We start from the raw sequence: 14540 nt of genomic DNA, 5'->3' as shown, positions 1-14540 counted from the left end.
CATCGTCTGACGCCCCCATTTTCCTCGTAAGTTCTTCCCTTCCCCTGCCCCAGTTTTACTGGGATATGATTGCCAGATAATTATGTATTTAAGGTGTACATGATGTTTTGGTATACCACAATCAAGTTAATTAACAAATCTATCATCACACATAATTACCAATTTTTATGTGTGTAGTGAGAACACTTAAAATCTACTCTTTTAGCAAATTTCAAGTATACATTATTATTAGCTATGGTTACCATACTGCTCATTAGGTTACCAGAACTTATTATATACTGAACTTACTTATAACTGAAAATTCGTACCATTTGGCCAGCATCTCCACATTCCTCCACTGCCGCCGCACCTGCCCCTCCCTGTCCCGCCCCCCCGCCCCAGCCCCTGGAAACCATGACTTTACTCTCTTTTAACATGAGTTTGACTTATTCTACACATAAGTGAGACCTTGCAGTATTTGTCTTTATGTGTCTGGGTTATTTAACTTAGCATAAGATTCCCAGATTCATCCATGTTGTTGCAAATGGCAGAATTTCCTTCTTTTGAAGGCTGAATAATATTCCATTGTATGTTTGTATGTGTGTCGTATTTTCTTTATGCATTCATTTGTTGGCAGACAGAAATTCTTTTAGTGGAGTCCAATTTATAACAATCCCTTTATGATTAGTGCTTCTGTGTCTCTTGTTTAAATTTTTTTTTTGCCTACCTCAAGGTTTTGAAGGTATTCTCTTATGTTCTAAAAGCTTTGTTTTACTTTTTAAAATTAGATCTGTGATCCAACTGCAACTGCCTTTTGCATATGGTGTTAGCTAGTAGGTTATGGTTCTCTTTCTCTACCCCCTATCCCTTGTAGCTGTCTAGTTGACCTAACCCCATTTTTTATAAAGATTACCCTTTCCCTACTGAATTATATTGTCACTTTGGTCATAGATCATATCATCATGTATGTATAGGTCTGTTTCTGGCCATTCTGCTCTGTTTCATTGGATTTTATCAATAGTGATAATATGATAATACCACACTGGCTTAATTACTATGCTTTTGGTAAGTTTTGTAGTAAGCTTTAATATTTAGAAGTCCAAGTCCTCCAGCACTGCTGTTCTTTAAGATTGCTTTGACTATTCTTGATCCTTTTGCATATCCCTCTTGATTTTAACCTTTTAAAAATTAATTTTAATTAGAGAATTATTTTGAACTTTTGTAAAAATTTTACCTTCCCAATTCTTTGCAACTTCTGGTTCTATTTGTGATTGCTTTCTTTCTTAATTTACTAGATGAACAATGGATAAATAAAAAAGAAAACTCATGTGTATTTGTATTTACCTTTCTTCACAAATATATACAAATGTGTATAACAGGATAAAAAAAAAAAGTAGATCTAGGTAGGAAGAAAATAAGGGAATGTGTGTAATATAATATTATAAATAAAATTAATCCTAGCCAGCTTTTTTGTGGAGAGAGTTAGGGTAGAAACTTTGACTCCCATTTTATTAAAATCAAAGCAAAGAGAATCTGCTGGGAGATTCACAGTATCCATAATATAAAAGCAAACCAGTTACTCTAAAGGAGACTTTTTCATGGTATTGAAAACTGAAGATGTGAATTTTTTGCTCTTTTGGATTTCAAAGGGGATAACACATGATCAAGCAGCGTTTTCATAACATTTTGGACATAAACTCAAAGCCTGGTTTATGTGAATGAACAGTACTATAAAATGAATAATATGGTACAGATAATATGGTTTTTTAATAGTTTGGCTTGATCCAAGGATAAAATTTAGAATAATAAAAGGGCTATTTTTTAATCCTAAAAAAGTAAAATGCATATCTCTCAAGTAATTCTTCATATATGAGTAAATGAATCAATGAATATATGTATTTTGTTAACCATTTTTAATAGAAATTAGACAATAGAAATATTAGAATGTATTCTTTGTAAACCTGTGTTGTTTATTTAAGATGTATCTGTATACTTTGATAGACAACTAAGCAAAAGTTGTATGAGTTGATAGTCTTCAGTAATAGTATTGCATAGTAAAACAACACTTTTATTGCCAGGTGCTTTTATTTACATTTTTTCATTTAATTTTCACAGTAATCATTTGAAAGTATGTATTGTGGTTTTTCCCATTTCATGAATGAAGAAAGGAAGGCAAATAACTTGCCCAAATTTATACTACAAGTAAGAATAGAATCAAGATTCAGTTTCTGTCAATTTTGCCTCAGTTTCTTCTTACCTGATAATTCTGATGAAAATTAAGAACTCTAATGCAGGGTTTGTGCCTGACTTAGGAGTTTAGCAAATTCAGACTTAGCAAATTCAGATAGAACTAATAAAGTTTTCGCTCAAGAAACAGTCTACTCTTTTATAGATGGAGGTATGAAGAAAACTATATTGTACATTGACAGAAGTTTTGCTTGAGATAAATTTGTTTTGCATTTCCTTTAACTTCCTTTTTTTTCTTATTTATACTTAAGTAAATTCCAGTCTTCTGAATAGCTATTGTTGCATATTGTCATTATCTTGGATATTACCACTTTTACTTCTGTTTTATGAATATTAAGCTTCCAGGAAACCAAGTGGCTTGCCTAGATAGTTATTGTACTAAAGAACTGAAATATAAGCAAATTAAATTACTTTAATGTTTTCTATAAAGTCAAGTTTGGATGCATGTCTTTTTATATTTTCACAATTTTAAAATGTTTTCTTAAGTTGCATTATCTTTTTGGAATTATTTAATTTAAACTAAGGAAAAATGTCCAGTATGTTTTGCAGCTGACATTACTTACTAAAAGCTGAGTGAAAATTGTAGAGCTAATTTCATCATGTTATAATCATTTAAACTTTTGTCATGATTCTTGCATTTCAATACTGTTTGTGCACATTGGTTTTTTATATTAACTCAGTAATTTATGTTTGAAACTGTTTTAATTTCTCAATAAAAAAGTAGCTAAATTTTATAGGATTACTTCTGTCCTTGGTAATCTGACTATAAAGAAAATGTATTCAAAATTTTAGCGTTTTTCTATGTTAATTTTCAGGTTGAAGATTTAGAACAGATGTGGAAAGATGTTCACTTCAGAGAAAGGGGTTGTGGAGGAATGGTTGTCGGAGTTTAAGGTAATATTTACTGTTTTACTATAATAACTATATTCCAAAGAAGTTTTATCTGAGTTTTAAATTCCAGTGGCTTTCTTTTTTAATGACTAAAAAGCTAAATATCTGTGGAAGCAAAGAATATTCCAAAAAACTTATTGGGGAATTAATAACACATAATAATCTTTCTGGAGAAGGAAATGGCAACCCACTCCAGTGTTCTTGCCTGGAGAATCCCAGGGACGGGAGAGCCTGGTGGGCTGCCGTCTATGGGGTCGCACAGAGTCAGACACGACTGAAGTGACTTAGCAGTAGCAGCAATAATCTTTCTGAGGAAATTGACTCTTTTTTTGCCAGGTGGTTTAAAGGTTTGTCTTCTCCCTTTTATGGCAACATCACAAGAATGGTTAAAGTCTCTGAAAGTTGATGTCACTCTCCCTAACCACCATGAACAATTCACGGTTGAAATGTTTCTCCCAATTTGGGGCGGCAGGGGAAATGGACATGATCAACAATGAGGAGAAGATGGGAAGATACTTGCACAACTTTCTATTAATGCATCTTTCTTTAGTTGGCTAACCCAGTGCCTGTAAAGGGGTATATAACTTTTGGTTAGTGGATGAAAAAATAAAAACAATACCTCTGTTTGGTTATCTTATGAACTCTTCTCTATGATAGCTAAAATTATGTTTCTTTAACCAGTTAACTGGAGCTTCCCTGGTGGCTCAGTGGTAAAGAATCCACCTGCCAATGTAGGAGACATGAGTTTGAACCCTGGGTCGGGAGGATCCCCTGAAGAAAGAAAGGGCAACCCACTCCAGTATTCTTGCCTGGGAAATCCCATAGATAGAGGAGCCTGGTGTGTGGTAGACCAAGGAGTTGCATGACTTAGCGACTAAACAATAGCCTTCTTTTTGTCCTCTTTTTCTCACTGTTACACATAATTATGTGAGCTTCCTATCAGGAACCACAGGAATGGAAAGTTTGGGCTGGCACTTTGGTTTTTGTTTTTTTGTTTTTTTTGGTCCAGCTCGATTAGCCCAAGACCTTGGACAAAAGTCAGAGTTATTAGCTTGTTTCAATGAGGAACACCATACAATAGGTAGTGTGTAGGCATCTCACCAAACAAAAAAATAAATAAAAAATTTAAGGTGTTCAGATGAAATTTAAATGAAATAGTATTTTGATAGGCTCAAGACAAAGCAGAGCTATGTGTAATGGGGTAAAATCAGACCTGGATTGTGAAGTGGACCCATGGTCATGTTGTCTTTAGAAACTACAAAGTTAACATCTGGGTGGAATGTTGGGTTCAGAAACCCCTTATCTGAAGCCTGGTTCTCTGTATCTAGGTGACTCACATCCTCCAGGCAAGCGTGGGATGTTTCATTCTTATTGATACATGTTTAAAGAGCAAAACTTTTGACATCTGTGATTTTAGGTAACAAAGCTTCTCACTGAGTAAGAATACAGAAGTCATTCAAAAATGGAGATTCAAGAAGGAGAGGACATATGTATACCTATGGCTGGTTCTTATTGATGTTTGACAGAAAACAACAAAATTCTGTAAAGCAATTATCCTTCAATTAAAAACTAAATTAGTTTTTTTTAATGGAGGTTTTTATGACACTTTTCAGCTGTAGTATGTCCTTGAGAGAAGAAATGTTTCCTGTTAATTTTGTAGCTGGCCATAGCCGTTGTTGTTATCTCATCCTGATGAATGACAGAGATTTTCATTTTGTCAGCTTTTGTAGTCATTAATTATCTTTCTGTGGATCCCCTAATTCATAGAGTGGTATAGTTATGCATGCACTTATAGAAGTGCACTGTGTACAGACTGCATGTAGTGCCATCTACATATTCTAACAGTTTAAATAAATCTGGTGTGTGCCTTTTTTTCTTACGTAAGTTGTCTTTGTGTTTTTAAGCTTTTTTTGTTTCTGTTTCATGAGAGTTTAATATGGTTCATTATCATGATTTTTTTGGCAAGTTGATGAAAATTGTCGTTTAACAGCTGACTACCACTTCTGGGATATTCTTATGTTTAATGGTGAAGTAAAATTTGCAAAAGGAAATATAGCCATTAAACCATTTTATAATATGGGAATTGTGGCAAGAGGGCATGATGAAGGTTGGAGAACATAGGGGAGGAGTCAACTATTAAGGCAAATAATTGAAAGTTATGGCTAATTCTCTTCCCTTATCATCTGTTTGTTTATTCTCTTCCATTCCTGGGAAGGAAGCTTTTTCATTGAGAGAATAGAAGTAAAATCCTGGACCCCATGAACTGAAAAGTTATTTAACTTTCCCCTAACCATCCAAAAGTAAATATAGTCAATTTGATATAATAAATGATATACATTTTTGTCAAGTATAAGGGAAGATATTTCCTATTCTTTGGTTAATATGGTAGTCATTTCTGAAAATTATTTTGAATTGTGACCTAGATAATCACAATGGTGAGATCACTGACTTAGAGCCAGACATCCTGGAATGTGAAGTCAAGTGGGCCTTAGAAAGCATCACTACGAACAAAGCTAGTGGAGGTGATGAAATTCCAGTTGAGATATTTCAAATCCTGAAAGATGATGCTGTGAAAGTGCTGCACTCAATATGACAGCAAATTTGGAAAACTCAGCAGTGGCCACAGGATTGGAAAAGGTCAGTTTTCATTCCAATCCCAAAGAAAGGCAATGCCAAAGAATGCTCAAACTACCGTACAATTGCACTCATCTCACACCTAGTAAAGTAATGCTCAAAATTCTCCAAGCCAGGCTTCAGCAGTATATGAACTGTGAACTTCCTGATGTTCAAGCTGGTTTTAGAAAAGGCAGAGGAACCAGAGATCAAATTGCCAACATCTGCCGGATCATGGAAAAAGCAAGAGAGTTCCAGAAAAATATCTATTTCTGCTTTACTGACTATGCCAAAACCTTTGTGTGGATCACAATAAACTGGAAAATTCTGAAAGAGATGGGAATACCAGACCACCTGATCTGCCTCTTGAGAAATTTGTATGCAGGTCAGGAAGCAACAGTTAGAACTGGACATAGAACAACAGAATGGTTCCAAATAAGAAAAGGAGTACGTCAAGGCTGTATATTGTCACCCTGCTTATTTAACTTATATGCAGAGTACATCATGAGAAACGCTGGACTGGAAGAAGCATAAGCTGGAATCAAGATTGCTGGGAGAAATATCAATAACCTCAGATATGCAGATGATACCACCCTTATGGCAGAAAGTGAAGAGGAACTCAAAAGCCTCTTGATGAAAGTGAAAGTGGAGAGTGAAAAAGTTGGCTTAAAGCTCAACATTCAGAAAACGAAGATCATGGCATCCGTCCCATCACTTCATGGGAAATAGATGAGGAAACAATGGAAACAGTGTCAGACTTTATTTTTTTGGGCTCCAAAATCACTTCAGATGGTGACTGCAGCCATGAAATTAAAGATGCTTACTCCTTGGAAGGAAAGTTATGACCAACCTAGATAGCATATTGAAAAGCAGAGACATTACTTTGCCAACAAAGGTCCGTCTAGTCAAGGCTATGATTTTTCCTGTGATCATGTATGGATGTGAGAGTTGGACTGTGAAGAAGGCTGAGCGCTGAAGAATTGATGCTTTTGAACTGTGGTGTTGGAGAAGACTCTTGAGAGTCCCTTGGACTGCAAGGAGATCCAACCAGTCCATTCTGAAGGAGATCAGCCCTGGGATTTCTTTGGAAGGAATGATGCTAAAGCTGAAACTCCAGTGCTTTGGCCACCTCATGCGAAGAGTTGACTCATTGGAAAAGACTCTGATGCTGGGAGGGCTTGGGGGCAGAAGGAGAAGGGGACGACAGAGGATGAGATGGCTGGATGGCATCACTGACTCGATGGATGTGAGTCTAGGTGAACTCCAGGAGTTGGTGATGGACAGGGAGGCCTGGCGTGCTACGATTCATGGGGTCGCAAAGAGTCGGACATGACTGAGCGACTGAACTGAACTGAACTGAATGTGCATTGAATTCAGCTCTGTTTATGTTTGGTAAAGAGGTTAAGGTTATCAGACAAAGTTAGCAACATACTAAAAATAATAGAAGACAGGAAAGTACATAAGAACAAATCTCTTACTTTAAAAATTAAAGTATCTTGTCTGTTGAAATGATTTGTTATGTTAGTTACATATTTTGGTTAAAATATTTAAGAAATAAAATTTAGAGATTATTTATCTGTCATTCTCTCTGAGTTTCTGCTTGGTTGTTTGCCGGGGTCCTGCCCCGGCTGATCCAGGGTATTCGAAGTGGGGACGGCGTCGGCGACCTATTTATTTAAATATTTTATCAAAGATATAAAGAGTAATAGGATGAGGATAGCTCAGTAGGAAAATTCAGTGGAGAAAAGAGGCTGAGTAGCTTGGTTTACGCGGGAGACCAATAAAACTTCAAGACAAGAAGTTTGCACCACTTACGTAGGCCGCAGGCGTCCTTCCGTTCTCCCGAAGGAGAGGAGACACTGAGGCCTCCCCGGTCGGATCTTAGAAGCCCAGGCATAATTAGTAAGCATGGTGGGTTCCGCGCTCCAGATGGAGACTCAACCAGAGTGAGAGAGAGAGCGACATGGGGAGACCAGTATTTCGAGAAACTGATCCCAATTCTTTATTTTCCATGGTCTACTTTTATACACTGAGATGTTATGCAAAAGTCACGCGGGGTCAGCAGTCCTGACTTTTATCAAAGTCAGGTGCTTCATACAAATGTATACAGAGGTCTTAGGGGTGTTACATCATCTTCTGGCCGGGGGGGCCTGCTGACAATTTATGACCCTCTCCTTGTGACAGAGGTCAGTCAATCAGGACACTTATTTCTCCAGGGCTGATTATTCTCAAAACAGACGCCACCCAAATAAAGTTACATTCCTACAGGGTGAGGGTGTAGTGGGTTTTAGTTAAGGAAAGAATTTACTTAGCCTAAGGTCTAACGTGATTAATATCAAAGGTTAATTCTATATATTCATTAATGTGTGTAAGGGCAGGGGATATGGAGACTTAGCAACAAACATTGGCTCAACAAATGAAAAACCCTTCACCAACACAATTTCTAATTAGTCCATTATACTTATACTAATAGTTTTCTAACTTTTCTAAGGAACCTGTTTTTAGAAGGTTTAAAGCATCTTGTGCCTCTCACGGTTGGGAGGCTGTGAGCGATCACATGTGGCCGGACAAGCCTGTCAGGCAGGCCAGAGAACCTTCAGAGGAGTTTGTAGGTTAAAACACTCTTATCACGCCCAGGAATTATTATAAACTGGAGCTCTAAGTTAACTCCTTCTCCAAAAGAGGTGGTGGGGGACAGCCCCCCGTAAAGTCAGAGGTGTAGGTGAGCACAAAGTAGTAAAGTAGGCAGGCTCTGGTTATGGGGGTAGATGCTCGAGGAGTTCCAGGGGGACTCCTGAGGCTCGATCCCGCCTTTGCGTATGTCGAGCCTCCTTCCTCATGACCTTTGTCACGGGCGGAGTACCTCACTCTGGCCCCCAACAGTTGTTTAAATTAATAACCGTGGTGCTAATAAGCCAAGGTCATCATGATTGATAAAGTAAGTGGTACAGGGTACTTGAGACGGAGAAGTCAAAATTTTCCTCTGGTTTTACAGTGTTGGACAAATCGCATAACTTCTTTGGGTCTCAGTATCCTCACCAAGAAAACTAAATAGGTGGTGTGTGAAGATGATTTTAGCTCTACACTTTTCCATGGGTGCAGCCTGAACTCCCAGACTCATAACCTCACTCAGCATTCTCTCAAATGCACAGGATAATGTAGTTTGCTTTGTGCTTTTTTTTTTTTTTTCTTTTTTGCCTTTGGACAAACTAGCATCTACTCCAGCTTTGGGCCTTCATTAATATTCTCTTAGTATACCAACAACTACAATACTCTTGCCTGGAAAATCCCATGGACCGGGGAGCCTGGTAGGATGCAGTCCATGGGGTTGCTAAGAGTTGGACACGACTTCACTTTCACTTTCACTTTTCACTTTCATGCATTGGAGAAGGAAATGGCAACCCATTCCAGTGTTCTTGCCTGGAGGATCCCAGGGACAGTGGGGTCTCACAGAGTCGGACACGACTGAAGCGACTTAGCAGCAGCAGTATACCAACAAATTAGACTCAGACTTCATTATTTTAAGATTTCATGAGTTGTTAGTTCAATTTCTATATTTCAAATACTTATTTGTAAAATGTTATCTTACAGATTGTATTGTGTTTTTCTTAATGTTATGTGTAGATTTATATAGCAGATTTTTTTATTTTCTGGTAGTCACTGAATCAGAATATGTGACTCAAAATCTAGTCTTACATGTAATGTTGTTAGTCAGAGTTGTTTTATTTATTGGTTCTCTATCCATCTGTCCATCTTCATTAATTCTCTTCCATCTAACCTGTATCACTTCCTTACATTTTATAAAAGCCATCTGCCAAATGATACTTTAATATGAAGCATCTGTCTTCTTCAAATTTTGCCAAGACTAATTTCTACCATGTTATCCCATTATTACTTCTTTTGTCTCTAGTTCTGCATTCTTCAAAGTGAGAAAACTTAACTAGTATTTAAGAAGGGCCAGTACCTTTGAACTAGTACAATGTAAATTTAAAGGTTTGTTGTAATGGTATTTAAATCCATAGGCTCTTTTAGATCTTAAGGTTTTCAAAGCACTGTTCATAAACACAGCAATTGTATTTTCTCTCCTTTTGTTGACAAAAGTTAACTTTTTTCACATTCACAAAATGAAATAATGACAGAATTGTACTAAAATGTAATAGCTCACTAATTTTTAGGAGACCTTTCCTCTCATTTAACAGTAGTAGCCTAGGCCTAGAATATTTTCTAGAACTTGTCTTTTTGGAAAAGAACTGTCTTTTTACTTTTGGCTATTTCACAAAAAACATTTTACCTCATGAGGGTTAATTGGTACATAACTAAAAATTGTAATTCACACTTTTAATGACTGTTTCAGTTTTAGGCTAGATAGTGCATGTAAAAATCTTTTTATTCACTAATCATTTTTTAAGATTTATTTTTCAATTCACTTAGTTTGAAGTTTTATGTTTAGACACACATGTGCACACACACATTAATGTGTTTTACATATACAGCTTAGGTTCATTATTTTCCAGGCAATTAGACATCTGTTGTTTATTTGACAGTTACTCCCTTTTATATAAATTCCACCAGTATTAGGTTACTGTTGATCAAGTAACAGAAATGGAATGTTGCCTGGAGATCTTTTGTTACATGCTTTTGAAATATTGAAGAAAGCCCTAATCTCTTCTTTATGTAAGCAGTTGCAGTGAAACTCTCTCCTCCCCACCCAAAGAATGGTGGAAGGTTACCAGATAGTTCACGTTTACTTAACCATTCTGGTAAACAAAACTGTCCTTTTAAATTAAAAAAACAGTCTATTCACTTATATATCCTAAGGTGAAATGTGACCTGTTTTTCAAGAATCTACTGAAGAGTAACAGTGACAGTATTTATTTCTTATTTTGTTCATCTATTATATAATGTCTGCAGCAAAGATTTGAGTACAAGACCTTGTGCTGAATACTGTGGATGGAGAGATAAGATAGGTCTTGCCTTTGAGGAATTCACAGTAAAGTTAAAATGAATCAAATATCCTTATTATAAATATGCTGTTTAATTTTCTATGTCTATTTATGCACACATTTACCTATATATACTAACCATAACCCATTTTAAATCATAAAATACTAGGATATGGGACATGGAAGAAATAATGTATATCTTACAATTACCAGTATCTTGAGACATTAGAAGCAAGGTATCACACGGACCACAGCTTTGTCTGACTCAATGAAGCTAAGCCATGCCGTGTGGGGCCACCCAAGATGGATGGGTCATGATGGAGAGGTCTTACAGAATATGGTCCACTGGAGAAGGGAATGGCAAATCACTTCAGTATTCTTGCCTTGAGACAAGGAGATACAACCAGTCCATCCTAAAGGAGATCAGTCCTTTAGGTGTTCATTGGAAGGACTGATGCTGAAGCTGAAACTCTTAATACTTTGGCCACCTTATGCGAAGAGTTGACTCATTGGAAAAGACCCTGATGCTGGGAGGGATTGAGGGCAGGAAGAGAAGGGGATGACAGAGGATGAGATGGCTGGATGGTATCACCGACTTGATGGACGTGAGTCTGGGTAAACTCCGGGAGTTGATGATGGACAAGGAGGCCTGGTGTGCTGATTCATGGGGTGGCAAAGAGTTGGACACACTGAGGGACTAAACTGAACTGAACTGAGACATTGTATCTGCTGCAGGATAAACATTGTTGATTAGTTGGTTGATTGATAGAAATACTTTTCCTAGGAAGAAATAAAGACTTGGAAGACAGAAGTTGTTAAAGAAGGCCATACTCTAGAAGGATAGGTTTTTATCATTTGTTATGAAGTTTTATTTTGTTTGTTTGTTTGTTTTTCCAGATTTCCCTACTACCTTTACCCAAAACTGTCTGCTTACTACTGGAGTTTTATCTCTTCCCATTCCTTTTTGGTCATGGTGTCCTTTCTGAAAGGGTGACCCTGCCAAACTGTGGTTAGTTGTTGATATTTTAAATGGCATTAGGAAAATTTGTTGGTAGTGTGGCTATCTTTTTCTCCATTCCAAGAAGTAAAAACTTCCCCCCAGTTCTGTAAAGGAGAACAGTCTTACTTAACAGACATTATACAGTCTGTGGCTTTAAGGTTTGAAACATTAGATCCTTATATAACATGTTTATTAAGAAACAGGATAAAATACTGTTAATGAGATTGGTAAGTTGTATGTTGCTACAAAAAATGTATCTCTGGCTTTACAAATGATTCGTATTCTTATTTCCAACTCCAAACTATGATCAAAGATGCAGTGTTGATAGTAATTTGTATCCCTGTTGATGTTGAGGATTAACTGTATCTTTTGTTTTATTTTTACCATTTTTTTGTTGAGATATTATTCACATAATGAAAAATTCACTGTTTTCAGGTGATAATACAGAGGTTTTTACTGGTTTTAAAAGGTTGTGCCATTAATACCATCATCTAAGCCTTGGATATTTCCATCACCCCCCCAAAAAAATCTGTATCTAGTTAGTCACTCTCAGTTCTTCCTCTTCCCAATTCCCCCTCCCCCAGTTTCTGACAATCTGCTTTCTGTATTTGGATTTACCTATTTGGGACATTTCATAAAAGTAAAGTGTATTTTTTAAATTTGTTTAGACACTACCAGAAACATCTTTACCAAATTATGCTACAAATTTGAAGGAAAAGAGTTCTTTAGTTTCATCTCTCTATAAAGTTATCCAGGAGCCACAAAGTGAGGTAAGTACTCTCAGAGTTCATCATGCTAGTAGTTTTCATTTGATTGATTTTTAATTTCTTGTTGTGAAATATAATACATATATTTAAAAAGTAGTAAAAGTAGAGTTTTAAAAACTGTAATATATATTTTGCAGTGTTTAACTGATTCCTTTTGAGAAATGAATAGAGAGGTAAGAATACTTTATATTCAGAAAAATGGCAGAATAAAAAAAATTATGATAAAATGAGCTCCAATGTATCATCTCCTAGGCCAAGAATTAGGATCACCATATTCCAAAGCCATCTCTGAACATGCTGCTGCTCCTCTTTCTGTGTATTATGTATGTATGTGTCTGTCTGTCTCTCCATCTGTGGGGATAACCTTGGAGAGCCTGGGTCACTGCATTCATTTATTCATTCAGCAAATATTTGTGTGTCCGTTATGTGTCAGCTGCAGTGCTAGGCAAGAGAAAATCAAAGATGTACATGGCCTGTGTCCCAAAAGAGGAAATGGAGAAAATAAGTAAATACATACTTTCAGAGCAATGCTTAACTGAGTCCAGATGGATTTGCACACATTTTCCAGTTGTAGAAAGTAAAAGGACATTGCAAGCTGAAGGGAATAGTATATGGAGGCCTGAGAAAATGCAAGAAATTTGAGTAGCTAGTAGTTTGGTTCTGGTGGTAAGTTTTTCCCAGCCCTTGCTTCTTTTCTCTGCCTTCCCCTCTCCTGCATTTCCTTTGCATTTTTAGATAGCAAATTTAGTTTGAAAGTGATAAAGTGAACTGTACTCCCACATTCTGGTGCTTATAAATCCCACCATTCAAAGTAGAAATAGATAAGGATTGGAAATGGTGAGGAAAATAAAAATGCATGGGATGCAGATAAAAGCAAATAATCTATTTTTTAGCCTGATAAATGTGGTAAAGACAGTGTGTATCCTGTATTCTTAAAAAGAAAACTCAGTCTTAAAAAAATGTACTCAGAAGTACTTCTCAGATATAACTGTGTGATCTACTTTCGGGCTTCCCTGGTGGCTCAGCTGGTAAAGAATCCGCCTGCAATGTGGGAGACCTGGGTTTGATCCCTGGGTTGGGAAGATCCTCTAGAGAAGGGAACGGCTACCCACTCCAGTATTCTGGCCTGGAGAATTCCATGGACTGTGTAGTCCATGGGGGTCACAAAGAGTCTCCTTTTGCTCTTTAGAATATTTTGTATCTTAATGTGGAGATATAGTATTCCTAAAAACTTGATGTCATTGTCTGTTGGCATTTTTGAACTTTGAAATGTTGATTCTACTTTATTTGAAATCTGGGAAATTTGGTATTTGGATTTTTACAAGTAGTACCTTTTCATTATGTGGTTAAATTCATTTGATAAATATTCATTGAACACATATAATGTGTCAGAAATCACTTAGAAATGTACAAAGTAGAATAACTTCTTTATCTTATAGATTAGAACTTATATTCTGGTAGATGAGATAAACATTAAACAAATACCTAAACGTATAATAAAATGTTAGTGGTAAAACTATGAAGATAATAAAGCAGAGTAGGGGAAGTATGTGTTGGGACTGAGGAGGTGATGGTTGAATTAAGGTCTGAATGAATTCGAGCAAGAAAATAAAACTGGGGGCAAGAGCTTTCCAGAGAGGAAATAGTGCAAAGGCTCTGAGGTAGGTATGCGAGTCAGGCTCAAGAAACTGTCAAGAGGCAGTTTATGGATAAAGTGAAGTTTCCTTGACTGGTGCTTTTAATTGACTGTAGCTTTAAGATAGGCATAGGATTAGAGGCTAAAAATGCTTAGGTTTGTTAGGAAGCCAGCTGTTTTTTTTTTTTTTTTTGAAAGAGCCACATGAAATCTTTTTGGTGTTTTAAACATAGGGAGCCCAGAGTGAGAAGTCAGTTCCCTGGCTACTGGCACCTAAATATTAGTCCCCTCCAACTTCTCTGTATCTTTGTCCTATCCATATAGTCTCAGTAATTGTTCAATGAAAAAAAAGAAGTTTGGAAAATTCTCTTGTAAATTTACCCAAACTTAGCTTTTTCCATCTTCTTTAGTCATTTAAAGGCATTTTATGGTACATTTCTTATTACCATTAAAATTCTGTTAAG

The 14540-nt window shown here is 36.5% G+C and overlaps 1 protein-coding gene across 6 annotated transcripts in view; it reads left to right on the top strand.

Annotated features, from left to right (window-relative positions):
• The window catches only part of HYCC1 (hyccin PI4KA lipid kinase complex subunit 1), a 214983-nt gene that overhangs the window by 158735 nt on the left and 41708 nt on the right, over positions 1-14540 (top strand). For 4 of the 6 annotated variants that reach the window (XM_070787592.1, XM_070787591.1, XM_070787593.1 and 1 more), the window contains 2 exons: positions 3042-3120; positions 12342-12443. In XM_070787592.1, coding sequence (XP_070643693.1) covers positions 3070-3120; positions 12342-12443 — 153 coding nt within the window. In that variant the 5' untranslated portion in view covers positions 3042-3069. The remainder of the gene's footprint in view (positions 1-3041; positions 3121-12341; positions 12444-14540) is intronic. The other 2 variants (XM_070787595.1, XM_070787594.1) reach the window with 1 other exon arrangement.

This window comes from Bos indicus, chromosome 4 (genome assembly GCF_029378745.1).
Source record: "Bos indicus isolate NIAB-ARS_2022 breed Sahiwal x Tharparkar chromosome 4, NIAB-ARS_B.indTharparkar_mat_pri_1.0, whole genome shotgun sequence".
NCBI lineage: Eukaryota > Metazoa > Chordata > Mammalia > Artiodactyla > Bovidae > Bos > Bos indicus.
The sequence above is the reverse complement of the archived record's forward strand: the minus strand, read 5'-3'. Positions and strand labels throughout refer to the sequence as shown.